Raw genomic sequence first — 25,214 nt, 5'->3', positions numbered from 1 at the left:
TACTGGCCAGGTCATTTAGCCCCAAAATGTCATTTAGGGCCAAGCTTTAGCACAGCGGGTTAACCACCAGCTGCAGAAAATCTTGCCAATTGAAAGATTGACAGTTCAGGCCTGGGTTGGGGTGAACTCTCGGCCGTCAGCCCAGCTTCTGCCCACCTAGATTGCAAACAGCAATGTGAGTAAATAGGTACTGCTTTAAAGTTGGGGGGGGGGGGGATAAAAGATGCCCATAAGGACATGCCGACGATTCAATTGGGAGGTTGTCTACGGACAACAAAGCTCCTCGCCATGGAAGATGGAGTGACAGCACTTTCCCATGGCCGGAGTAAAGAGCAGCCTCCAGATGTTGGAGATGGACAAAGATGGGAAGCCTTTACCTCTGTCTATGTATTGTCTGTTTTTGTTCATTGTTATAATGGCATTGAATGTTTGCCGTATATGTGTACTGTAATCTGCCCTTGGGGAAATAGGGCAGAATATAAATAAAATATATATAAAGGGGAGCATTAGGTTTGAGTAAATAGGGCAGGTCATCGTATCCAGGTCAGGTATCATAACTGCAGGGTCAGAATGACAAGGCAAGTTGCTTAGGTGATGAAACTAGAGCACATTGCCTGATAGCAATCTTGGGACATCATGGACGATGCAATACAATATGTGATTGGTCAGATCTAGGATCCAAGTGGGACAGCGAGCGTAATGAGTGTGGATTGTTCATGCTAATGTTGTTGCTGCTGATCGTCATGGACGAAGGAGAAGAGAGGTCTATGCGGGAAAATTGCTGTGAAGATTGCTAAGAAAAGGAGAGGGTGTTATAATGGCATTGAATGTTGGCCGTATATGCGTACTGTAATCTGCCGAGTCCCCTCAGGGAGATAGGACGGAATATAAATAAAGTATATATAATGGGGAGCATTAAATTTGAGTAAATAGGGCAGGTCATCATATCCAGGTCAGATATTATAATTGCAGAGCCAGAATAACAAGGCAAGTTGCCTAGGTGATGAAACTAGAGCACAATGCCTGATAGCAATCTTGGGACATCGCCGACGATGTAATACAATATGTGATTGGTCAGATCTAGGATCAAAGTGGGACAACAAGCGTAATGTGTGTGGGGATTGTTCATGCTGATGTTGTTGCTGCTGATCGTCATGGACGAAGGAGAAGAGAGGCCTATGCGGGAGAATTGCTGTGAAGATTGCTAAGAGAAGGAGAGAGAGGATTTATTTTCTGTAAGAGCTTTGCCCGTATATATTGCTGAAAAAGCTTTCCCGATTGTGGAAAGAAACCTCTGCTGGTGTTTGCTGTTCTAACCAGATACTACCAGATTACTAGAAGCCTGGGAGATCTTCCATCGCTCAGAGATTGAGCACAAAATACCCCTAACAACCCTCACATCCCATCTTTTGTACCCATCGCCCCTTTTGAACGCCACTCACCCTGGAATCCCTCCCCGGTCTAGCACATGGCTGGGCACAGGCTGGTCAGGAACACTCCGCTCGGCCCCTGAGGAACAGATAGAAAGGGGTTGCAGAGGAAATTTCAAAATAACATCAGTATTTCCATCTGAAAGGATCCTAGATGGAGAACTGACCACCATCCCAATGTTGTCAGAGTCCGATTCCCATCAGCTGAGGAGATGAGAGTTCAGTGGTACCTATTCCTGCAAAAGGTTCCCCCTCTTGTATTAGGAATGCCCCACTAAACTATAAATCCCAAGATTGCAGAGGTCAAGATAATAATAATTTATTACCTGCCTCTCCTTTTGGCTTGAGGCAGGGCAGAACACAGTTCAAAATAGCTATAAAATCATACACACAGTTAAAACGCAACCATAAAAGCATATACTAAAAAGATATGGTACACATATTTTTAAAAACTTGAGATAAAAGTTAAAACACAAAAAAGAGAAACAGATAAAAATATATTATTATTATTGTTATTATTATTATCACAATAAACATAGAAAAGTCTTTGAGCCATGAGGAGAAGAGGGTAAGAAATAAATTATTATTATTAACACAATAAACATAGAATAAACCTCAAGCCATTAGGAAAGACAGGTAAGAAAAAAATGTTGCTGTTGTTGATATTGTGTTGTCAAAGGCTTTCATGGCTGGAAGCACTGAGTTGCTGTGAGTATGTGCTGCATGGAATATGTGCTGTATATATGCTGTGCCCTGCCCTGAGTCCCCTTCGGGGTGAGAAGGTTGGAATATAAATGTTTCAAATAAATGAATGAATGAATGAATGAATAAATAAATAAATAAATAAATACTCTGGGTTGTCTGGGCATGTTCCAGAAGTATTCTCTCCTGACATTTTGCCCACATCTATGGCAGGCATCCTCAGAGGTTGCAAGGTCTGTTGGAAAGTAGGCAAGTGGGGTTTATATATATGTGGAATAATGTCCAGGGTGGGAGAAAGAACTCTTGTCTGCTTGAGGAAGTGTGAAAGTTGCCATTGGCCACCTTGATTAGCAATGAATGGCCTTGTGGCTTCAAATCCTGGTTGGTGGTTGCCTGGGGGAATCCTTTGTTGGGAGGTGTTAGCTGGCACTGATTGATTATTGTCTGGAATTCTCCTGTTTTCTGAGTGTTGCTCTTTATTTACTGCTCTGATTTTGGGTTTTTTTTAATAATGGTAGCCAGATTCATTTTCACGGTTTCCTCCTTTCTGTTGAAATTGTCCACATGCTTGTTGATTTCAATGCTACATTCAGGTAACAAATAATAATAATAATAATAATAATAATGACAATAAATATAGAATAAACCTTGAGCCATGAGAAGTGGCAAGTAACAAATACATTATTATTATTATTATTATTATTATTATTAGTACTACTACTACTACTACTACTACTACAATAAACAGAATAAACCTCAAGTCGTGAGGAAAGGTGGGTAACAAATACATTATTATTATTATTATTATTTTAACACAATAAACATAGAATAAATATTGGGCAGTGAGGTGAGGTGGGTAACAAATAAGTTAATTAATTAAACTGTTTTTATTGTTTTAATTAATGTTCTATTTATTGTTTTAATTGTTGTTATATTGCTTTATTATATTTAATGGCATCGAATTGTGCCAAATGTAAGCTGTCCTGAGTCCCCCTTTGGGGGTTGAGAAGGACTGCGTAGAAATAAGAAATAAATAAGAAATAATAATAAATATTATTACAGAAGCTGTGTAAGGTGAAGGAAAGCCATCAGGGTGGATTTTTTCAAGGTTGGTAATGCTCCCAAGAAGACCTCTCCATCTAAAACCTGGGGCTGTTAGGCATGTCCTGGATCGTGAGGCCGAGTGCCTGCTTACCTTGCCACCTTTCATCCACGCCACCCGCCCAGGAACGCTCCTGGTGCACCTCCATCTTGCGGCCGTGGTCGGCCCAGTCTCGGCCGTCGCTGTAGGGAGGAGAGAAACCCCCAAAGGGAGAGATGTGGAGGCCATTCGGAATCAAAACCGCCTGTTTTGTCAAGCACTTTGAGCAGCCCTGACTCCTCAAGCCTGCCACCATGACCCCCCCCCCTCCTCTATCGATACTCACCGGGAGGCCGGGGGCAAGCCCTGCCCTTTGCTCAGCCTCCTCTCGTATCCGCCCCAACTGTCCCGGGAGTCCCGCGAATGGCGCTCTGGGTGGTGCTGGAAATGGAAGACAAAAGTGAAGGGCAAGAAAAGCAGAGCCCAACAGGTGCCACTGCCCATACCAATGGCAAAGGGAGAGCACATTGTATTGGTGCACTGTCCATAGGCAAAGCTGAAGCTGCTCTCTAGGATGGACAGAGGGATACCTCCCAAATTTGAATTTTTTAAGGAAAAACTACCCTAAATATAGCAGAGAATCCAAGAACAAACAGGATACAAAAGTTGAGCATTCAGCTCATTAGCGAGCAGAGCGTGAAGTGCCGTATGAAGTGGCTGTAAAGAATTCAGAGCCTAGGAAGCAAACATACCGAGTCTAATCTTACAAAAAAAACCAAAAAAGGTTTATTTACAATAATAAAGAACTAAGTAGGTTTCTTCATGGTAAAGAACTGGGTCTGAGCTACTCTAACACCCATCTCTTCTAAGGTTTCAAAGAGAGGGGAAAACACCAATCCCTACATCTCTCCTGACACACAAGCAGAGAGAGATCTCAAAGCACACAGCACATTCTCTTCATACTAAAGTGTAAGAAGGCAGAAGCCAGAATCAAAAAAGCTTGCAGTAGAAAAGTATCCATTTTAAACAACCAATCAGAATGTGGGCAGAAAGAGAGAAGAGAGAAGAAAAAGATAAATCCCCAACCGTCATTCAAGAGGCATGGGGAAAAGGGAACACTAAACTAACTGCTCGTCACTGAGGACTTGAGACTTGAGCAGTGTGGGGTTGAATTCTAACAATATTCTCCTCTCAAGCTTCAATTATGCTTTCTTTGAGCAAGGTCTTTATGGTCATCTGTCCAGAAGGTTTCAATTGTGTCTTCCTGTCTAGCAGAAGGAGGTTGGATTGGATGGCCCTTGGGATCTATTACAGATCTATGTTAATATCATACATCTATCAATTATCCATCCATCCACCCGATAGATAGATTTATCCATCTACCTACCTACTTATCCATCCACCCATCTATCCATCTTAGGGAGTTAGCCTGAATGGCTCCTGAAGTCTCTTCCAACTCTAGAATGCTGTAATTCTATGACAGGGTGGATAGACATCTGTCTGGAGGGCTTCAAGTGTGTCTCCCAGAATGGCAGAAAGGGGGTCAGACTGAATGGGATCCTTTCCAAATCTAGGATTCTATTCTGTAATTACTAAGGTTTTTTCTTTTTGAAATAGAAGAGCCAGATAGAGATGCATCCAGGTAAGGCTTTCTTGCCACCTCGAGGGGGGACATATCTACCGACATGAGAGGGAAACTGTCAATGGCTTCATTGCCATGGAAAAAAACACCACTGAAGCCCTCCCGCCTGTGTTGAAATGCCTCCATACCATACCTGCGTATCTCGATCTGGCAATGTCCTTGAGCTTTCTCTCCTGTGGAAGATAGAAAAGGCATTTGCTACTAAACACACACACACACACACCTCAAAAACAACATTTGGTTGCCACCGTGGGTCTTGTCAGATAACAACCGGGAAGTTGCCGGTGACCCGTAAGATTGACTGACTTGTTTTAGATCCCACCTTTCTTCCAACTTTGAAAAGGGTTTGAAAAGAAGGGATACTGTTGGGGGCACATTGCCGTGTCCCTCGTTTCTCTTGAGCCCAAAAACCTCAATTATCTTTCGATCCAATCAGACACTAGAAGCAAGGAGATCGTTCAATAGGTTTATTTGGCCAAATCTTCCTGCCGGGTGAGCAAAAGAAAAGAAGTGCCACACCGACTGAGACACAGCTCGGTTTTGCATAGTCTTTGAGCATGAACACAGGCTTCCTCTCTATCTCTTCCTTTGTTCCCTCTTATCAGTATTCCTGTATATGGAAGGTTGCTTACCTGTAACCGTAGTTTCCCTAGTGGTATGCTGTGAATCCGCACTAATGGTAACCTTCTGCGCATGCGCAACATAGCTCGGAAATCTTCAGTTAAAATTTTGAAAAGGACGGCGGTTGGCCCCGCGCACACTCCCCATGATGCTATAAATAGCCCGCGGAAGGCTAACCGCCTCAGTTCTCTTCGGCCGCAAAAGCTGCTCAAAGAGGAGGCATGACAAACTGCGGGGAGGATGGGCGGGGCCGTGCGGATTCACAGCATACCACTAGGGAAACTACGGTTACAGGTAAGCAACCTTCCATTTTCCCTGCGTGGCTATGCTGTGAATGCGCACTAATGGTAATAGACTAGCAAGCTACTCACCGTGGCTGGTGGGTGTCATGCCACCGCAGAAAAAAGCACAGCTCGACCAAAAGAAGCATCCTTTTTCGATGTCAAGTCTAGCTTGTAATGTGTCACAAATGTCATTGGCGTTGACCACGTGGCTGCACGACAGATAGCTTCTAATGGCACACCCTTCATAAAAGCCGTAGACGTGGATTGTGCTCTTGTTGAATGGCCTCTGATTCCAAGCGGGAGTTCCCGTCCCGACTTCTGATATGCTAACTTGATAACTGATACAAGCCAAGCCGATAGTCGTTGCGAGGATACGGGGAGACCCAAAGTGTCTTGGCGATATTTAATAAACAGTCTAGGTGTTTTTCTTATGTCTTTAGTCCGATCAAGATAAAAAGCAATGGCTCTACGTACATCTAACAAATGGAGCTTCCGCTCCAGTGGGGAGGAAGGCTCTTGGAAGAAAGCTGGTAACACAAGTTCCTGGGACATATGGAAGTTAGATGTTACCTTGGGCAAGAACGAGATGTCCGTGCGCAGCACCACCTTGTCTTTATGGAGACGGAGATAAGGCGGGTCCACTCTGAGAGCGCACAGCTCGCTCACCCGTCTGGCCGACGTGATCGCCACCAAAAAGGAAACTTTCCATGTCAAGTGCGACAGTTGACACGTAGCCATCGGTTCATATGGAGGACCCTGGAGAGATTCCAACACTAATTCCAGACACCACGACGGGGCGACAGGGTTAACCACTGGCCTCATATTCCCCATCCCTTTTAGGAAAAGCTTAATGTAGTAGTCTGTAAAAAGAGATGGTAGGCCCTGCTTCCTTCTGTACCACGACACTGCGGCCAAGTAGCACTTTACTGATGACAGTGTATACCCTGAGTCCATTAAAGACCCAAGAAATTCTAGCACCTCTGTTATTGGCGCCGTAACTGGATCTTTCCCTCTTGATTCTACAAATTCCCTGAAGCGCTTCACTTTGTATGCGTATGAGCGCTTAGTTGATGGTTTTTGAGCCGCATCCAACACTTCCTTTACTTTTTCAGACAGTCCATTGGTTATCCCTGGAGCAGTATCCTCCACGCCGTCAACTTCAAGGTGTGGACATCGGGATAGAGCACTTTGCCCCTCTGTGTTGTTAGAAGGTCCGTTCTGGCCGGCAGACGCTTGAATACACCCTGCGACATCTCCAAAAGTGCCGCGAACCATGGTTGCCGAGGCCACCATGGCGCAATTAGAATGCAGTTGCTCCTGTCCTGTCGCAGCTTCGTGATTACCTTGAGCAACAGGGGGAACGGGGGAAAAGCATACAGATAGTCCTCTGTCCATCCCATAATAAAGGCGTCCCCCAGACAACCCTGATCGTAGTCGGGTCGCTTGCGTGCACAATACTTGTGACACTTCTTGTTCTCTTGGGACGCGAAGAGATCTATGCTCGGTGTCCCCCATGCATTGAAGAGAAGATTCAATTCGTCCTGATTGAGGGACCATTCGTGGACTGACAGAGGAGACCTGCTGAGCCCATCCGCCAGTACATTTTCTTTTCCTGGCAGGTGAACTGCCACTAAGTGTATGTTCCTGGACACACACCACTCCCAAATTTGAATTGTTTGGTCTATCAGCTCTCTTGACCTGGTACCCCCTTGTTTGTTTATATAAAACATTGTGGTAGTGTTGTCTGTCACCACCTGCACCACCTGACCTAGCAGAGCATGTTCGAAAGACTTTAGGGCCTTCTCCACTGCCATAAGCTCCAGCACATTGATGTGTAACAGTGCTTCCTCGGGAGACCATACGCCTTGGGCGGTGAGTCCCTCGAAATGCGCCCCCCAACCATGCAAGGAGGAATCGGTGGTGATGACCCTTGATGATTCGGGGATTTGGAAGGGGTGGCCTGCCATTACGTTGGCAGGATCTGACCACCACTCGAGGGATTGCTTGATCATCGAAGGCATTTTCAATTTTGTATGGGGCTTGTCTATTCCAGACTTGTGGGCACTCAGAAACCATGTCTGCAGTGGCCTCAGACGAAGCCTGGCATACGGGGTTACGGCAGTCATCGAGGCCATGTGGCCAAGCAGCACTTGCACTTTCTTTACTGACACTCGGGTCCCCCGTATGACTTGACCTATCAGGGACTGCAATGACGCAAAGCGATCTTCTGGCAGAAAAGCACGTTGACGCACTGAATCCAACACTGCACCGATGAACTGGATTCTGCGACTCGGCAGCAAGTGCGATTTCTCTGCGTTGACAACCAACCCTAGGGACTGGAGGAGAGAAAGTGTCGTTTTGATGTGAATTCTCAGTTCCTCGCTAGTATTTCCCACCAAGAGCCAATCATCTATGTATGGGTAAATAGTCACGCCTCGAGTTCGAAGGTAAGCTGCAATGACCGCCATACACTTCGTAAAAACCCTAGGGGCCGTCGTCAGTCCAAAAGGGAGGACGTTAAAACAGAAAGCCCGCTCGCCTACCATGAAGGAGAGGTATTTCCTGTGGTGTTCCGCTATAGATATGTGGAAATAAGCATCCCTTAAATCAATGGTGGCGAACCAGGCATTTTTATTGAGCAGAGGAAGGATTAACGACAAAGACACCATTCTAAACTTCTGCGAAAAAATATACTTATTAACTTCCCTCAAATCCAGAATGGGGCGAAGGCCACCTCCCTTTTTCTTAATTAAGAAGTAATTTGAGAAAAAACACTCAGCCAAAACTCCAGGATCGAGAGGAGATATAGCCCGCTTATCTAAGAGTTTATTAACTTCCTCCAACAAGGGAGGTGACTCTGGGGTAGACTTCACATTGCCCAACGGGGGCAAGGATACAAACTCCATAGCATAACCAACACTAATAACTTGCAGAACCCACTTATCGGTAGTAATAGAACTCCAAACATGCCTAAACGGCCTTAACCTGTCAAAAAATACCACCTTTTGATTTGAGGATGTAGCAACTGATACATCTGCCCCACATAGCAATGTTTGCCTCAGGGTCCCAGATACATCGGGAACATCAAAGACGACGCTTTTGGTTCCCGCCGGACCTTGCCTTAGTGTTATATGGTTGATATCTCGCCCTTGCATTATAATTTTGCCTTCTATTAGGCTGAAATTTTGTATTAGAATTCTTAAATCCCGAATTATTAACATATCCAGCAAAATAACTTTTACGGTAGGTATTCGCTGGTTGATGCCAGCGTTGCCTTTGCTGGTAACTAGGCTGCCATGGATATTCATACTTGGCCGCCTGCATAACCTCTCTAGAATGCTTGATCTTTTCATCTGTGGTGGGATCAAATAGGCCTTCCTCAGTCATTGGGAGGTCCTCGGCCAAAGATCGGCTGTCCTCAGATAAAGAGGAAGCTCGAAGCCAAGCATGACGTCGGATAGCGGTAGCCGTGGCTAGCAGTTTACCGGCGGATTCCGCCATATGCTTCCCAATATCCTTTTGAAACTTAGAGAGGGGTATAGCCTCGTTGAGGAATGCCCTAGGATATCGTCTCTCCTCTAATGGTAGCTTTTCAATGAATGGTGCCAACTTTTTCCATAGAAAACTTTGGTAACCACTAAGGTAAGTTACATAATGAGCAATTCTAGTGAATAACCCAGCCGATACGTGGACCTTTTTCCCTAACGAATCTATCTTCCTGCCCTCCTTATCAGGGGGAGAGACCGAATATTTTTTTGGCTTTTTGGATTTAGCTGCCTCTGCAACCACGGTGTTAGGAGCAGAAGGACGGGCTATCCACTTTGCTGTGGATAAATCAACCTTATAGAGAATGTCTACCCTTCTAGGGATGGCAGGAACAATAGAAGGGGACATATCAGGAATTTTAGTCAACTTCAATAAATATGGCAATGTTGGGAGAATAGCAGACGATGGATTGTCCTGCTCCTCCGATGGAAACATTGGGTCTTCAACTGTTGATGATGTCTTTGGGATTGCAATGTCCAGGGCAGTTATCATCCTCCCAATCAATTGCATAAACTTATTGTAGTCATCTGATCGACCTGCAGACAACTCCATGTCCCTTTCATCCTTAGGCATCTCATCCACCTCCTCAGAGGCATCTGTATCAATAGCATTGTCTCCATCCAAATTAGCACAACGGTGACGTTGCATCACGTTCACATCCAAGGGCAGAGCGCCCGAAAGTGGGTGCCCCATGTCTCCTCTCACAGGCTGGAGGCGATGATCCGCTGCCTTGTCCCTTTTATCTCGCATTGGCTGCCTGTTAGTTTTATTTACTAGAGGAGATGGAAGGTTGTCGTCTCCGTAGAAAACAATCTCCCCATTGGGAGTCACTTTATAAAGCCCTGCTTGCGGGGGGGGGGGTATTCATCCATCTTCCTTCTTCCCCCATAATAAGAGGATCTCGAAGATGCCACTGAAAAGGCTCTTTCCAGTCTTGCTCTCCGACGTTTCCTCACTGAGCAGGAGGAATCCGAACATGATGAATCAGAGCCACTGGAGCCCGATCTATCCCCTCGCGCCGCTCTTATCTTCCGCGTGCGCGAAGGTGCACGCGACCGGCGCCGAGCCTGCTCAATAGGGGCATTCCCTGCTGCAGCCGATGTCGACGGCTCAGCTGGGCAAGCCCCGCGTTGCTCCTCCTCCGCTTCGCCCGATAGGGATGGAGGAGGGGCCGGTGCCGAGAGCATCGGCATCGGGGGCGTGGTTTCACTCCTCTGAGCCGCCTCCCGCGCACGCGCGAGGCGTGGCTTCGCCGATGCCGACTCTCCATCCCTCTGAATGGCACGCTCGTGGCGTGGCTGAGCTGGCGGAGGCTCTGGCCTGGCTTCCGCCGCGACTGGAGAGGGCTCCTCTCCCTTCTCCACCAGCTGAGCGAGCCAAGCCGCTCCATCAGAGAGACCAGGCTTCTTTTTTACAGAAAGGACGGGCGCTTTCATTTTCTCGACGTTCTTAGTTTTTTTGGACTTCTTCAGAGTCTTCAGTGGTAAGTTTTGATCTGACTGCGCACGGTCGCCATTATGGCGATCCTCGGTTGGAGGAAGGAGAGCACGGTCATATAACGCTGCCTTTAATTTAATCTCCCTATTCTTCCGTGTCTGAGGGGTAAAAGACTGGCAAATGACGCAGCTCTGAGTCAAATGCCCCTCACCCAGACACGCGATACATAAATCATGGGCATCATTGTCTGGAAAGTTTGAAGGGCAAGCACTGCAACGCTTGAATCCCTTCGTTTGAGACATTTTGAAATAAATTTCCAGACTCTAGCCTCAGTACTATTCAATTCAAAACCGAGCTGTTAGCGTTTTAGCGCGGATGAAGAGAACTGAGGCGGTTAGCCTTCCGCGGGCTATTTATAGCATCATGGGGAGTGTGCGCGGGGCCAACCGCCGTCCTTTTCAAAATTTTAACTGAAGATTTCCGAGCTATGTTGCGCATGCGCAGAAGGTTACCATTAGTGCGCATTCACAGCATAGCCACGCAGGGAAACTTCTTTTTTTTTCAGCAACCTGCATTCCCCCTCCTGTGCCTGCTTTTTACTAGGCAAAAACTTTTTGAACTTTCCCCTTGTCTGAGCTCTCTGTTTTGGTTGGTAAATTTCTACTCTCTCTTTCTCTATCTAGCCCTCCCTCATCTTCGCTGGTATTTTTCATTGCTACCTTAGCCCTAGTTCCCTTTAGTACCTGTCTGCTGGATGATGGTCCTGGTACCGGCTGCGCTCTCGGTGATCAAAACTATGGAAACGGTCCTGACGGGCAAAGTCTGAATGGTACCGGTAATCCAAGGCCATCCGCTTGGCCTCCGGCCAATAGAAATCATCACGCCTGCAAGGAGAAGATGCTCAGCAATGCTCCAATGCACTCCACTTTATCAAATACACAAAATAAGGATGTTTCATGCCCCAGGATTCTTGACTATTGAGTGCTCCCCCCCCCCCCCCAAAGTCAAAAGGGGAGGCGGGTAATAAATAAAAATGTATTATCTATACACATAATAATAAACATTATTTGTACCCTGCCACCATCTCCCCAAAGGGGACTCGGAGCGGCTTACATGGGGCCAAGCCCGAACAAGTATCACAATATAACAATAAAAATTGCAATCAAATAAACAACATAACAGTAAAATATAAAACATTGAAGCATATAAAGCAATATACACAAAACATAGGAACTAAGCATAATGACAGACAGACAAAGGGCGGGCCGCATGTACATAAAGTGATTTAAAAACTCCGGGTGAGATAAGTGGGGAGAACTAATTGTAATAAAAGTGAAAATATGTATGTGTGTGTGTGTGGCTGAGCTGCCCACTTACATAGACAAGCTTCTGCCTCCACAAACAGTTATAACTCCCACTCCCCAGGAGACACCAATGGCCCTCCCACCAATGACACTGCAGGTTATAGAGAGGGCCGCTAACATGTACAAGAGCCTTGCCAATGTCCTCCATCAAAACACTCCTGCCCACCACCCAAGTGAAGGCTTTAATCCAGACACAATTTCAATCTAGGTTTTCTGTGTTTCCTCCACCACAGGCATCCCAGTGTTTCTGACTCTCTCCACTGGTTTGGAATTTGCCTGATCCAGCCCACTGCCTCTCCCTTAACACTCTTTTCTATGGCACACAGCAAACAGAGGAATTGATCAGCAAATAAACATACTAGAAAGGTTTGGGGAGAATTCACAATAATTTATAGGAGTTGTAGGTACTGGGATGTGTAGTTCACCTGCACTCAAAGAACAGCACTCTGATCTCCACCAGCGATGGACCTGGAACTAATTTGGTACACAAAGTCCCCATGGCCAACAGAACACACTGGAGGTCTCTAGGGAAAACTCACCTTGATTTGGGGGAATTGTAGTTCACCTACATACAGAGAACACTGTGAAACCAAACACTGATGGATCTGGACCAAACACAGATCTGATATGCCAAAATCTGATTACTGGAAGGGTTTGGAGGGAACTGACTTTCCTTTCTGCGAGTTTCAGTTCACGCACAACCAGAGAAACAGTGACTTCAACCGATGAGGGACCTGAACCAAACTTGGCATGCAGAATCCCCATGACTGACTCAACCTACTGGAGGGGTTTGAGGGGACTGACACACCATAGTGGAAGTTGTAGTTTATCCTGCAGCCAGAGAGCACACTGAACCCCACCAATGATGCATCTAGAGGAGACTTGCCCAATATAACAAACTTTTAAGTACTGATTGAGCTTTCTGGGGTTAACCTGGCATTATGTGGGTTGTAGTACACCCACAACCTTATGCATTTTGTACAATTTAAAATTTGACTTTTTCAAATAACCCGGGCAACACCAGGGAGTCACTACCTCTGAGGATGCTTGCCACAGATGCAGGCAAAACGTCAGGAGAGAATGCCTCTAGACCATGGCCATACAGCCCGAAAAAACCAACAACAACCCAGATCGAGAGTGTGTTCCTCTCACCTGCCATCCGAGTCATAGGGCCGCCGCAGGGTCGAGCGGCGCTCCTGTTCGTAGCGCAGATGCTCCTGCTGGCGCCGCAGCTCATCCCGCTCCCTTTGGATGCGCTCCTGCTCCCGCCGGCGCTCCTGCTCAATGTGCATGCGCTCCCGCTCCAGCCGCGCCCGCTCCATCCGCTCCCGCTCCAGCCGCTGGCGCTGGAAGTGGAGCCGATCCCACTCCCGTTTCAGCCGCTGCCGCTCATCCAACCTGAGCACTGCATGGGTCCGCTGCTGCTGCCCAAAGCGCTCCCACTTCCTGGAGTCAGGGGGAGACATGGAGCCAGGTGAGAGAGGGAAGAGACTGCAAGACCCGGTCAAGTCCCTTACCAGGCAAGAAGGCACCATCCAAGCCCTCCTGACAGATAGCCATCCAGCCTCAGATAAAAAAACAACAAACAAACCCAGAGAAGGAGACTCCCAGGCAGCAGCAGATTCCACTGTTGAGCAGTTCTTACTGTCAGGGGGTTCTTCCTAATGTTTAGGTGGAACCTTTTTTTTTTTTGGTCTATTGAGCAGGAAAAGAGAGCGGACTTCACAGAAGCAGAGAACAAACTATCTTCAGGATGGATAAGATGGATACCCATATTATTTTATTCTCAGAATAATAGAATGAGTTGGAAGAGACATCATGGGTCATCCAGTCCAACTCCATTCTGCCAAGAAGCAGGAAAATTCAAAGCACGCCCAACAGATGGCCATCCAGCCTTTGTTTAAAAGCTTCCAAAGAAGGAGACTCCACCACACTCCGGGGCAGGGAGTTCCACTGCTGAACGGCTCTCACAGTCAGGAAGTTCTTCCTAATGTTCATATGGAATCTCCTTTCTTGTAGTTTGAAGCCATTGTTTCGTATCCTAGTCTCCAGGGCAGCAGAAAACAAGCCTGCTCCCTCCTACCTCTGACTTCCCCTCACATCTTGACACATAGCCCTCATGATGACTCCTCCCAGCCTTCTCTTCTGCAGGCTAAACATGACCAGCTCTTTCAGTCACTCCTCATAGGGCTTGTTCTCCAGACCCTTGATCCTTTGAGTCACCCTCCTCTGGACACATTCCAGCTTGCCAATATCTCTCTTCACTTGCGGTGTCCAGAATCAGACACAGTGTGGTTCCAGGTGTGGTCTGACCAAGGCAGAATAGAGGGGGAGCATGACTTCCCTGAATCTAGACACTATACTTCTATTTTTTAATTGTTATTTTATTGTTTTTTCCCCACTCCCACCCTCCCCTCCTTGTACATGCAACTTATACATCAAACTACAGAAGTTACATTTGAAATATCAGTCTCAGTCTTAATTTTTCTACTCCACATTTTAGCACATTCTCTAAATAATTTCGAACTGGCTCCCACATTCTCTTAGTTACTGTAACCTTTTCAATTTTATCTATATTTTTCCATTTGCAATTTGTTATTTCCACATTTAACATATTAACTATATAGTTCAGTTCTTGTGGGTTTTTTCGGGCTATATGGCCATGTTCTAGAGGCATTTCTCCTGACGTTTCGCCTGCATCTATGGCAAGCATCCTCAGAGGTGAGGTCACCTCTGAGGATGCTTGCCATAGATGCAGGCGAAACGTCTGAAGAAATGCCTCTAGAACATGGCCATATAGCCCAAAAAAACCCACAAGAACTGAGTGATTCCAGCCATGAAAAGCCTTCGACAATACAACTATATAGTTATACCAATTAGTCAATGTCCATTTTGTTTTATCCTTCCAACCCCTCACTAAAACAATTTGTGCACACGCTATCAATTTGTCAACCATTTTTTCTTTTTGTATATTCTTCACTCCTGTTATCCGTGCATCTAGCACATTTCTATTCTATTGCTATTTGTAAATTTAACATTCTATTGATTCCTCCTTCAATCGTTCTCCAGTATTCTTGCACTCGACACTATACTTCTATTGATGCAGGCCAAAATCCAATTGGCTTTTTAAGCCGCTGCATCACACTGTTGGCTCATGTTTAGTTTGTTCCCCACGAGGACTCCAAGATCTTTTCCACACATACTGTTGTCGAACCAGGCATCATTACCCATTCTGTATCTTTGCATTTCATGTTTTCTGCCTAAGTGGAGTATCTTGCATTTGTCCCTGCTGAATTTCTTTTTGTCAGTTTTGGCTAATCATTTCTCTAACCTGTGAAGATTGTTTTGAATTCTGCTCCTGTCTTCTGGAGTATTGGCTCTCCCTCCCAATTTGGTCCCATCTGAAAACTTGATAGTCATTCCTTCTCACCCTGCTTATGGCACTCCGCTCGTCACTTCTTTCCAGGTTGAAGAGGAAGCATTGGTGCGCATCCTTTGGGTTCGTTCACTTAACTAATTACAGTTCTACATAACCATTATTTGCCTAGCCCACATTGGACTAGTTTATTTGCTAGAAGGTAATGACGGACCTTGTAGAAGAAAGGCCTTCCTGAAATTCAGATACGCTACATCCACAGTGTCTCTGCATCTACCCAGCTTGTGTGCTTTTCATGTTACGAACAGACAAGCATCTTGAGCTCAGAGGATTACCTGGGAAGTAATTCCACTGGAGCACTGCAGTACACCCAAATACCTAGGAGTTACGCTAGACCAGGGGTCCTCAAACTTTTTAAACAGAGGGCCAGGTCACAGTCCCTCAAACTGTTGGAGGGCTGCATTATAATTTGAAAAAAATATGAATGAATTCCTATGCACACTTCACATATCTTATTTGTAGATCAAAAACACTTAAAAACAGTACAATAATTAAAATGAAGAACAATTTAAACAAATATAGACTTATTAGTATTTCAATGGGCAGTGTGGGCCTGCTTTTGGCTGGTGAGATAGGATTGTTGTTGTGCTTTCAAGCCGTTTCAGACTTAGATTGACCCAGAGCAAGGGCCAGGTAAATGACCTTGGAGCGCTGTGCTAGACAGTGCTTTGACTTGTCTTCTGGGGTATTGGCCTCTTGTTACTGCTTGATTGTCAAGCAAAAAGTGGGTGCTAGAAATAATATCATTTGAAAGCTGACTGGCACAACCTGGGGATCATAACCAGACACACAGAAGACATCTGCACTTGTGCTTTGCTACTCTGCTGCTGAATACGCATGCCCGGTGTGGAATACATCTCACCATGTTAAAACAGTGGATGTGGCTCTTAATGGGACATGCCACATTGTCACAGGATGTCTACACCCAACACCACTGGAGAAATTATACTGTTTAGCCAGTATTGTACCACCTGACATCTGCCAGGGAGTAGCAGCCTGTAATGGAAGGACCAAGGCAGTGACATATCTGGCCCATTCTCTGTCCAGACATTGGCCAGCATAGCAAAGACTTAAATCAAGAAACAGCTTCCTAAGATCTACGGAGATACTTGCAGAAACACCTCAGCAAGTGAGAGTCCAAAAATGGCAGGCTAAAACCTGGAACCTTAATCAGTGGCTGAGACAGGATGAGAGACTCCCTCCTGGGCAAACAGAAGACAGGGTGACTTGGAAGGCACGGATCACCACGAGATGCAGAGCCAACCTTAAGAAATGGGGCTGCAAAGTGGAGTCCACGACATCCGAGTGTGGAGCAGAGCAAACCACAAACCACTAACTACAATGCAGTCTGAGCCCTGCCACATCCACAACAGAGAACCTTTCTCACAACAACACCAGAGGCACTCCAAGTGATGAAAGGAAATCTAGTATAATGCCAAGTTTTCGACTTTGTGTTCTTTTAAATACATTATAACTGTATCCTCAATTCACTTCTGACACAATACAAGCTACTCTGTGCCCAATCACTTCAGAAGGAAATGTGACACGTTCCTCTGTAATAAAAGAGTCCCCCACAAAATATCTACTTTTTAGGCTTTGCCCGAAGCCAAAGAAATCCCCATTAAAAGCCTAGCAGAAAAGCATGGAGACTTGAGACGAGTGACAAGCGAGCGATAGATAGCATCAGCCGAACGCAAAGTCATCACAGGATAATGATCTCCAGCTGCGGCACAAACACAGCGATCATTCAAAAGAGAAGGAGGGGAAGCCCAGTGCCGTCTCTTTTTATGGAAGCTCACTCCCCACACAAGAATAACAAGGATGAAAACAAATGAGCCGGCTCTCCAGAGTCGTTCCAGTTCTGCCCTGCTTCCTTGAAGCCTCAAATCAATGCGCTAATAGGGACATCAGTATGCCAATGTGAGGATAGTTTGAATGAAAGCTGCTTCTTCCAGCTCTCTCCAATGAAACTAAGGACAGACCTGGCAACTTACTCATGGTGGATATCACTAATTTGGTTTTTAATCCAACAGAGAGAAAAGGGTTGCCTACAGCTTCAGACAGGAGGGTTTGTGACTAAGGCTAAGTCTACTTGCCTCGTATGGTGGTGGAGTCTCCTGCTCTGAAGGAAGAGAGGCTGGACGGCCATCTGTCGGGAGAGTTGGGATTGTGTCTTTGGACTGGAGGTTGGACTGGAAGGCCCTTGGGGTCTCTTCTAACTCTAGGATTCTGTGATTCTATAGCCCTATTTCTCTCCATGAACCTGCAAACATCTATGAGGTCAGATGGCTATCTGTTGGGAGTGTTTAGATTAGGTCTTCTTTTATGGCAGAAGGGGGTGCACTGAAAAGCCCTTGAGGTCTCTGCCAATTCCAGCACTCTATGATCCTATAGCGCAGGCATGGGCAAACTTTCTAACTTGGGGGCTGCATGCTAGCACTCCCTGCTAGGAGGACTGGCTGCCTGGTGATGGAAGGAAAGTAGGGAAGGAGGAAGGAAAGAGAGAAGGAAGGAAGGATGAAAGGGAGGAAGGGAAGGATGGAAGGAGAAAAAGGGAGAGAGGAAAGATGGGAGGAAAGGGTGGAAGAAATGAATGGAAGGACGGAAGGGAGGAAAAGAGGAAGGAAGGAAGGAAGGAAGGAAGGGGAAGAAAGAAGGAAGGGAGGGAGGGATGGAGGAAGGTAGGACGAAAGGGTGGAAGGGAAGGAGAAAGAGGGAGGAAAGGAAGGAAAAAGTGGGAGAGAGGGAGTAAAGAGGGAAGGAAGGAAACACGAAAGGGTGGAAGGGAAGAAAGGATGGATGGATGGAAGGAAGGACGAACAAAGGGCGGAAAGGAAGGAGGGAGGGAGAAAGAGGGAAGTAAGGAAGTGAGGGAGGAAGGGAATGAAATAAAGAGAGGAAGGAAGGGAGGGAGGGAGGGAGGGAGGAATCGAAGGATGGAAGGGAAGAGAGGGAGGGGGAAAGAGGGAAGGAAGAAAGAAAGGGAAGGAAGAAAGGGAAGGAGGCAGGAAAAGAGAAGGATGGATGGATGGAAAGAAGGGAGGGAGGGAGGGAAAGATGCATGGATGGATGGATGGATGGAAGGAAGGAAGGAAGGAAGGAAGGAAAAAAGGAAGGAAGGAAGGAAGGAAAAAGAGGAGGAGAGGGAGAGAAGAGGGAAGGATGAAAGGGTGGAAGGGAAAGATGGATGGATGGAAGAAAGGAAGGGAGGGAGGGAGGGTGAAGGAAGGAAGGGCGAACTTAAGAGTGGAAGGTAAGGAAGGAGGGAAGGAGAAAGAGTGAGGTAAGGGTGGGAGGATGGGAGGGAAAGAGGAAGGAAGGGAGAAGGAAGGATGAAAGGGTGGAAGGGAAAGAGAAATAGGGAGGGAAGGAAGAAAGCAAGAGAGAAGGAAGGAAGGATGAAAGGGAGGAAGGGAAGGATGGAAGGGGAGAGAGGGGGGAAAGAGGGAAGGAAAGACAAAAGGGAAGGAAGGAAAAAGAGAAGGAAGGATGGATGGAAGGAAGGAAGGGAAGGAGGAAGGAAAGGGAGAAGGAATGAAGGACGAACTTAAGAGTGGAAGGTAAGGAAGGAGGGAAGAAGAAAGAGGGAGGTAAGGATGGGAGGACGGGGGGGGGAAGAGGAAGGAAAGGGGAAGGAAGGAAGGAAGGATGAAAGGGTGGAAGGGAAACAGAAATAGGGAGGGAAGGAGGAAAGCAAGAGAGAAGGAAGGATGAAAGGGAGGAAGGGAAGGATGGAAGGGGAGAGGGGGGAAAGAGGGAAGGAAAGACAAAAGGGGAGGAAGGAAAAAGAGAAGGAAGGAAGGCTGAATGGATGGATGGAAAGAAGGAAGGAAAAATAGGGGGAGAGGGAGGAAAGAGGGAAGGAAGGACAGACGAAAGGGAAGGAAGGAGAAAGAAGGAAGGATGAAAGGGTGGAAGGGAAAAAGGAAGGAGGAAGAAAGAGGAAGGTAAGGGAGTGAGGGAGGGAGGGAAGGAGGAAGGAAGAAAAAACAGTTTAACAAATTTTAAACCACATGAATTGTTTTTTAAAAATGCTAAAAACCCATTCAACCGATAAAAGTTGAAAAAGAATTGAGCCACAAACATTGGGAAGGTTCTTTGTAAAACCAATTAGGCCCTCAAAGCCTTTCTTGAAAAACAAGTGTTTAGGCCCTTGGCATCTAAACAAAGGTATAATAGTTGGTCCAGAATATTATATATTAATTATAATTACAGGTAATCCCTGAGTTACAAAATGACTTACAAATGACTCATTGCATTAAGAACAGGGTGAGTCAACAGGAAGTGAGAGAAATCCAGCCATCGGAAGGGAAATTCACTCCTGAAAGAGTTATTATTATGGGGGAAAAGGGCCTCCACTGAAGCTTTAGCTCCAATCCTTGTTTCCATAACAAGCCAAATTTTCCAAAATCCAATTCTCACAGGGGAACAGACAGCAAAACAAACCCCACAGGCATTTTCTCCCTTCCCTGTTACCCAAAGTGTGTGTGTGTGTGTGTGTACAAATGAGCTCCCGGTGGCACAGCAGGTTAAACCGCTGAGCTGCTGAACTTGCTGACAGAATGGTCCTCGGTTCGAACCCAGGGAGCAGGGTGAGCTCCCACTGTTAGCCCCAGCTTCTGCCAATCTAATCATTCGAAAACATGCAAATGTGACTAGATCAATAGGTACTGTTCCAGCGGGAAGGTAATGGCGTTCCATGCACTCATGCCGGTCACATGACTTTGGAGGTGTCTATGGATAATGCCAGCTCTTCGGTTTAGAAATGGAGATGAGTATCAATCCTCAGAGTTGGACACGACTAGACTTAATGTCAAGGGCAAGCCTTTATATATGTGTGTGTGTGTGTGTGAAATTACACTTTAAAAATGTACCTATTCTGACTTACAAATTCAACTTAAGAACAAACCTACAATCTCTATCTTGTTCTTAACTTGGGTACTGCCTGTAATTAACGGTATGTGTGCTTTATGAAGATTGAAAGGCATCTCGGTCTTTAAGAACAGGGGGAAATCTGTACAAAATAGGGACATAATGAAATTATGGTGTCACAGAGAAGAGACATAACCTCCCGAAGGCCACAAAAGGACAGATATGTTCTTGGCGCCCAACCTGAGACAGCAAAGTGAGATATCAATAAAATGACATAAACTGAACCCACATTCGGCGCTCAGACTCTCGGATCTCTCGCTCACGCTGCCTCTCCCGCTCCATTTCCCGCTGCTCCTTGATTTTATCGAATGACAAGATGTCCTGCTTCTCTTTGCTCTCTGACTTGCAGTCCGGGCTCTTTGTGCTCTGGAGGGTAACAAAGGGAGAATGATCAGAAGTAGACATTATTAAAATGAAGTATCTTTCCTAAAATGCTGCACTTATTTCAAAAGATTCCAGTCACAACCAACGCTAAGAGATTCCAGTTGTGGAATTGTAAATTTCCAAGTACCCTTATGGAGCCAGAGACGAAGGATGTACAAACCACGCTCTGCCATCAAAGGGCACTTCTAATGGGAAACTTTGAATATAATCTATCATTTGTTTCTCCTGCAACATCATGGCGTCATGCCAGGAGATGGGCCTCTTTGGTTCTCCAACTGAATACCCAAGACGAGATTGTGGCCCTTTCCCAAAATTGAACACAGAGACTTACTCTCTCTTTCGACGTGGAGGTCGTTTTGACACTGATCACTGGCTCCCCTTTGGATGTATCCATGACCACCGTCCGTTCAATCCCTCGGCTTCCTGGGTTGGCACAAGAGTAGCCATGATTGAGGACATGTTTCCTCAAGAACAAAAGGCAAACATCAACAGGGGCCTTTCTTTCAAACTTCCCATACCAAAGTGGCCGACATTCATGGACATGGAAGGCTGCTGCCTGGATTTCTAAACCAACAAACACTCCCACTTTTGTGAAAGACAACAAAACTGCAAACTCTCCCCCAGAAGGGACAGAGAATTTCATCTATGCTGACGATCATGCCATCACCACCCAAGCAGAGAGCTTTGAAATGTTTGAACAGAAGCTCTCAGAAGCTTTAGGTGTTCTTGCTGCCTATTACAGATCCCTAATTCATCTAAAGAGCAGATGTGTGCTTTTCCCCTTAGGATCAGACAAGCATCTCAAGCTCTGAGGATTACCTGGGAAGGAATCCCAGTGGAGCATTGCAGCACACCAAGATACCTGGGAGTCACTCTGGACCATGCTCTGACTTACAATAAGCATTGCTTACCTATCAAGCAAAAGGTGGGTGCTACATACAGTGAAGACATCTGCCCTTGCACTTTGCTACTCTGCATGAATACACATGCCCAATGTGGAATACATCGCACCACGTTAAAACAGTGGATGTGACTCTTAATGAGACCTGGCACATTTTCACAGGATGTCTATGCCCCTCACCAGTGGAGAGATCATACTGTTTAGATGGTATTGCACCACCTGCCAGGAAGTAGCCACCAATAATGAAAGGACCAAGGTATTGTCGTCTCCATCCCATCCACTGTTCGGATCCCAGCCAGCAAGCCAACACCTTAAATCAAGAAATCACTTTCTAAGATCTACAGAGATACTCGCAAGAACACCTCAGCAAGCAAGAGTCCAAAAGTGGCAGGCTAAAACCTGGAACCTCAATCAGTGGCTAATACTGGATGAGAAACTCCCTCCTGGGCACACAAAAGACTGGGCGACTTGGAAGGCACTGAACAGACTGTTCTCTGGCACCACAGGATGCAGAGCCAGTCTTAAGAAATGGGGCTACTAAGTGGAGTCTATGACATGCAAGTGTGGAGAAGAGCAAACCATAGACCACCTATTACAGGTGAGCCACATGCACAATGGAGGACCTTCTTATAGCAACGCCAGAGGCACTATAAGTGGCCAGCGACTGGTCAAAGGCCGTTTAGCGTAATGTCAAGTTTTTAACTTGTGTTTTGTGTTTTTAAATACATTACAATTGTATCCTCAACTTGCTTCTGACATAATATATAACTCTCCCCCAGGAGAATGAGTTACCTGATTTGACAGAACGTGCACGGCCAGAGGACCCCGCTTTCTGTTCCTCCTCCGTTTTCTCCCCTTCTTTTGCTTCTTTCGCCTCGCTGCCAGCGTCTTCCTCTTTGGAATCATCCTTTTTGTTTGCTTTCTCTTCTTTTTTATTGCTGTGCGACCTAGAAGCAGCAGAAGATTGTGGCCTGATGGGAAGGCATACACTGCCCTGTTTACTCATGCCTACTACTCAGCCTTTTTTTGTTAAATGACCTTGCCAAAATGAGGCTGCACTTTTGATCCACGTCATACGGTCATCTGAATGAGAGCCAAAGCCAAAGGGGAAGCTGCTTCAGGAGCCACTGGGACACTTTCTTGAGGGACGTCGTCTCTAATTTGATTTGCCACAGTTCCATGCTATGCCATCCTTGGAGTTGAAGTTTGGCGAGGCACCAGAGAAGACTCAAAGTCTTGTAAAACTACAGCCCCCAGGATCCCATCGCATTGAGCCAGGGCAGTGAAAGTGGATCCATTCCACAGTATAATAGGTACACCCCAAATTTGTCTTTTCCGTTTTTGGAAGCTTGGCTCTTCTAACACTTTTGTTTTTTAAAGAAGGGATCCTAAGCGGGCAGCAGCTGTAATGAGCACCTCTTGAGGCTAAACTATAAAGACTACATTTTTCCCACTGAATATTACATTACAACAACAATTTTTACGTCTTACCCGCCTCTCCTTTTTTGATTTTCTTTTTTTGTTTCAGGGTCTTGAAAATTGAGGTGTGCATTAGATTTGATAGCACATTAGACACAGGTAAGTAAGGGTAGGTTTATCTGATTATTCATCTGTTTGCAGTTGTGCACATTTTACCACTGTGCAAATTGGGTCTTTGGACTAATAACGTTTTGATTTGATTTGAATATGGATAGGTTTCAAACTATTGAAACCTAGAAGCATGACTAATTTGTGCACATCATGAAGTCACATCGATCATATTTTAGTATTCCACTCTTTCAGAATATCTAGATGGCAAAAACAGAAGAATGGCCTGCCGCAGGGGAGAGTGTTTGCTCCATCCATGTTTAACATTTACACAAGCAATCAGCCACTGCCAGAAGGGACACAGAGTTTCATCTATGCTGATGATCGAGCCATCACCGCTCAAGCAGGGAGCTTTGAAATAGTTGAACAGAAGCTCTCCGAAGCTTTAGGCATTCTTATTATTACAGGAAAAACCAGCTGATTCCTAATCCATCTAAAACACAGATGTGTGCTTTTCCCCATAGGATCAGACAAGCATCTTAAGCTCTGGGGATGACCTGGGAAGGAATCCCACTGGAGCATTAAAGCACACCAAAATACCTGGGAGTCACTCTGGATCATGCTCTGACTTACAAGAAACACTGCTTGAATATCAAGCAAAAAGTGGGTGCTAGAAATAATACCATATGAAAGCTGACTGGAACAACCTGGGGGTCACAGCAAGACATAGTGAAGACATCTGTTCTTGCACTTTGCTACTCTGTTGCATGCCCAGCGTGGAATACATCCCACTATGTTAAAACAGTGGATGTGGCTCTTAATGAGACATGCCACATTATCACAGGATGTCTCTGCTCAACACCGCTAGAGAAATTATACTGTATAGCCGGTATTACACCATCTGATATCTGTTGGGAAGTAGCAGCCAGCAATGACAGGACCAAGGTATTGACATTTCTGGCTCATCCTCTGTTCAGATATCAGCCAGCATGCCAACATTTTAAACTAAGAAGCAACTTCCTAAGATTCAGAGAGATACTTGCAGGAACACCTCAGCAAGCGAGAGTCCAAAAGTGGCAGATTAAAACCCAGAACCTCAATCAGTGGCTGAGACCGGATGAGGAACTCCCTCCCGGGCACACAGAAAACTGGGCGACTTGGAAGACACTGAACCGATTGCGTTCTGGCACCACGAGATGCAGAGCCAATATTAAGAAATGGGCTACAAAGTGGAGTCCACGACATGCAAGTGTGGAGAAGAGCAAACCACAGATTACCTATTACAATGCAGTCTGAGCCCTGCCACATGCACTATGGAGAACCTTCTCACAACGACACCAGAGGCACTCCAAGTGGCCAGCTTCTGGTCAAAGGACATTTAGTATAATGCCAAATTAAAATTTTGTTTATGGGGGTTTTTTTCAACATTATAGCTGTATTCTCAATTTGCTTCTGACATGATGAATAAATAGAGCACATCTACAAGCACTCAGTTCCCAGCTAAGCATGGCTTATCACTGAATCAAGCAAAAGTGTAATTCGTTTAACTTCAGTTTCCCGAAAGTAGAGTGAGGCCTGATATTTACACTGAGGGTTTTTTTTAGGGGGAGAGTACCATGAAACTATCATTGCAGATTTGATAAATGTGAATTTAATATGATGTGTGTGAATGAATGGAAGAATGGAAGGCTGTATGGATGGAGTTAATAATTTTGGAAACACCAGTAAAAGACCAAGGCCTGCAATGACTAACTACCTGCTTGCTGGACTGTAATTAAAAGTTGCCAATGAGAACTGAAAAGTAAACTCTGATAAGAACTGGGACACTGATAACAGAAATGTTTACAACATTCCTTATGTTAAGAAGGAAGTCAACATGTGAGATAAAATGTGAAATTTTATCTCACATCACTTTCTTTTGATGATT

The 25,214-nt window shown here is 45.7% G+C and overlaps 1 protein-coding gene across 2 annotated transcripts in view; it reads right to left on the bottom strand.

Moving 5' to 3' along the window:
* The window catches only part of LOC132781052 (scaffold attachment factor B2-like), a 49,414-nt gene that overhangs the window by 1,386 nt on the left and 22,814 nt on the right, over nucleotides 1-25,214 (bottom strand). For both annotated transcript variants that reach the window (XM_060784978.2, XM_060784979.2), the window contains 9 exons: nucleotides 22,553-22,707; nucleotides 21,191-21,282; nucleotides 20,705-20,841; nucleotides 13,260-13,553; nucleotides 11,487-11,627; nucleotides 4,989-5,028; nucleotides 3,560-3,654; nucleotides 3,328-3,416; nucleotides 1,443-1,509 (listed from right to left, as the gene is read on the bottom strand). In XM_060784978.2, the coding sequence (XP_060640961.2) occupies nucleotides 1,443-1,509; nucleotides 3,328-3,416; nucleotides 3,560-3,654; nucleotides 4,989-5,028; nucleotides 11,487-11,627; nucleotides 13,260-13,553; nucleotides 20,705-20,841; nucleotides 21,191-21,282; nucleotides 22,553-22,707 (1,110 nt within the window). The remainder of the gene's footprint in view (nucleotides 1-1,442; nucleotides 1,510-3,327; nucleotides 3,417-3,559; nucleotides 3,655-4,988; nucleotides 5,029-11,486; nucleotides 11,628-13,259; nucleotides 13,554-20,704; nucleotides 20,842-21,190; nucleotides 21,283-22,552; nucleotides 22,708-25,214) is intronic.

The sequence above is a fragment of the Anolis sagrei genome, chromosome X, assembly GCF_037176765.1.
Source record: "Anolis sagrei isolate rAnoSag1 chromosome X, rAnoSag1.mat, whole genome shotgun sequence".
NCBI classification, from domain to species: domain Eukaryota; kingdom Metazoa; phylum Chordata; class Lepidosauria; order Squamata; family Dactyloidae; genus Anolis; species Anolis sagrei.
The sequence above is the reverse complement of the archived record's forward strand: the minus strand, read 5'-3'. Positions and strand labels throughout refer to the sequence as shown.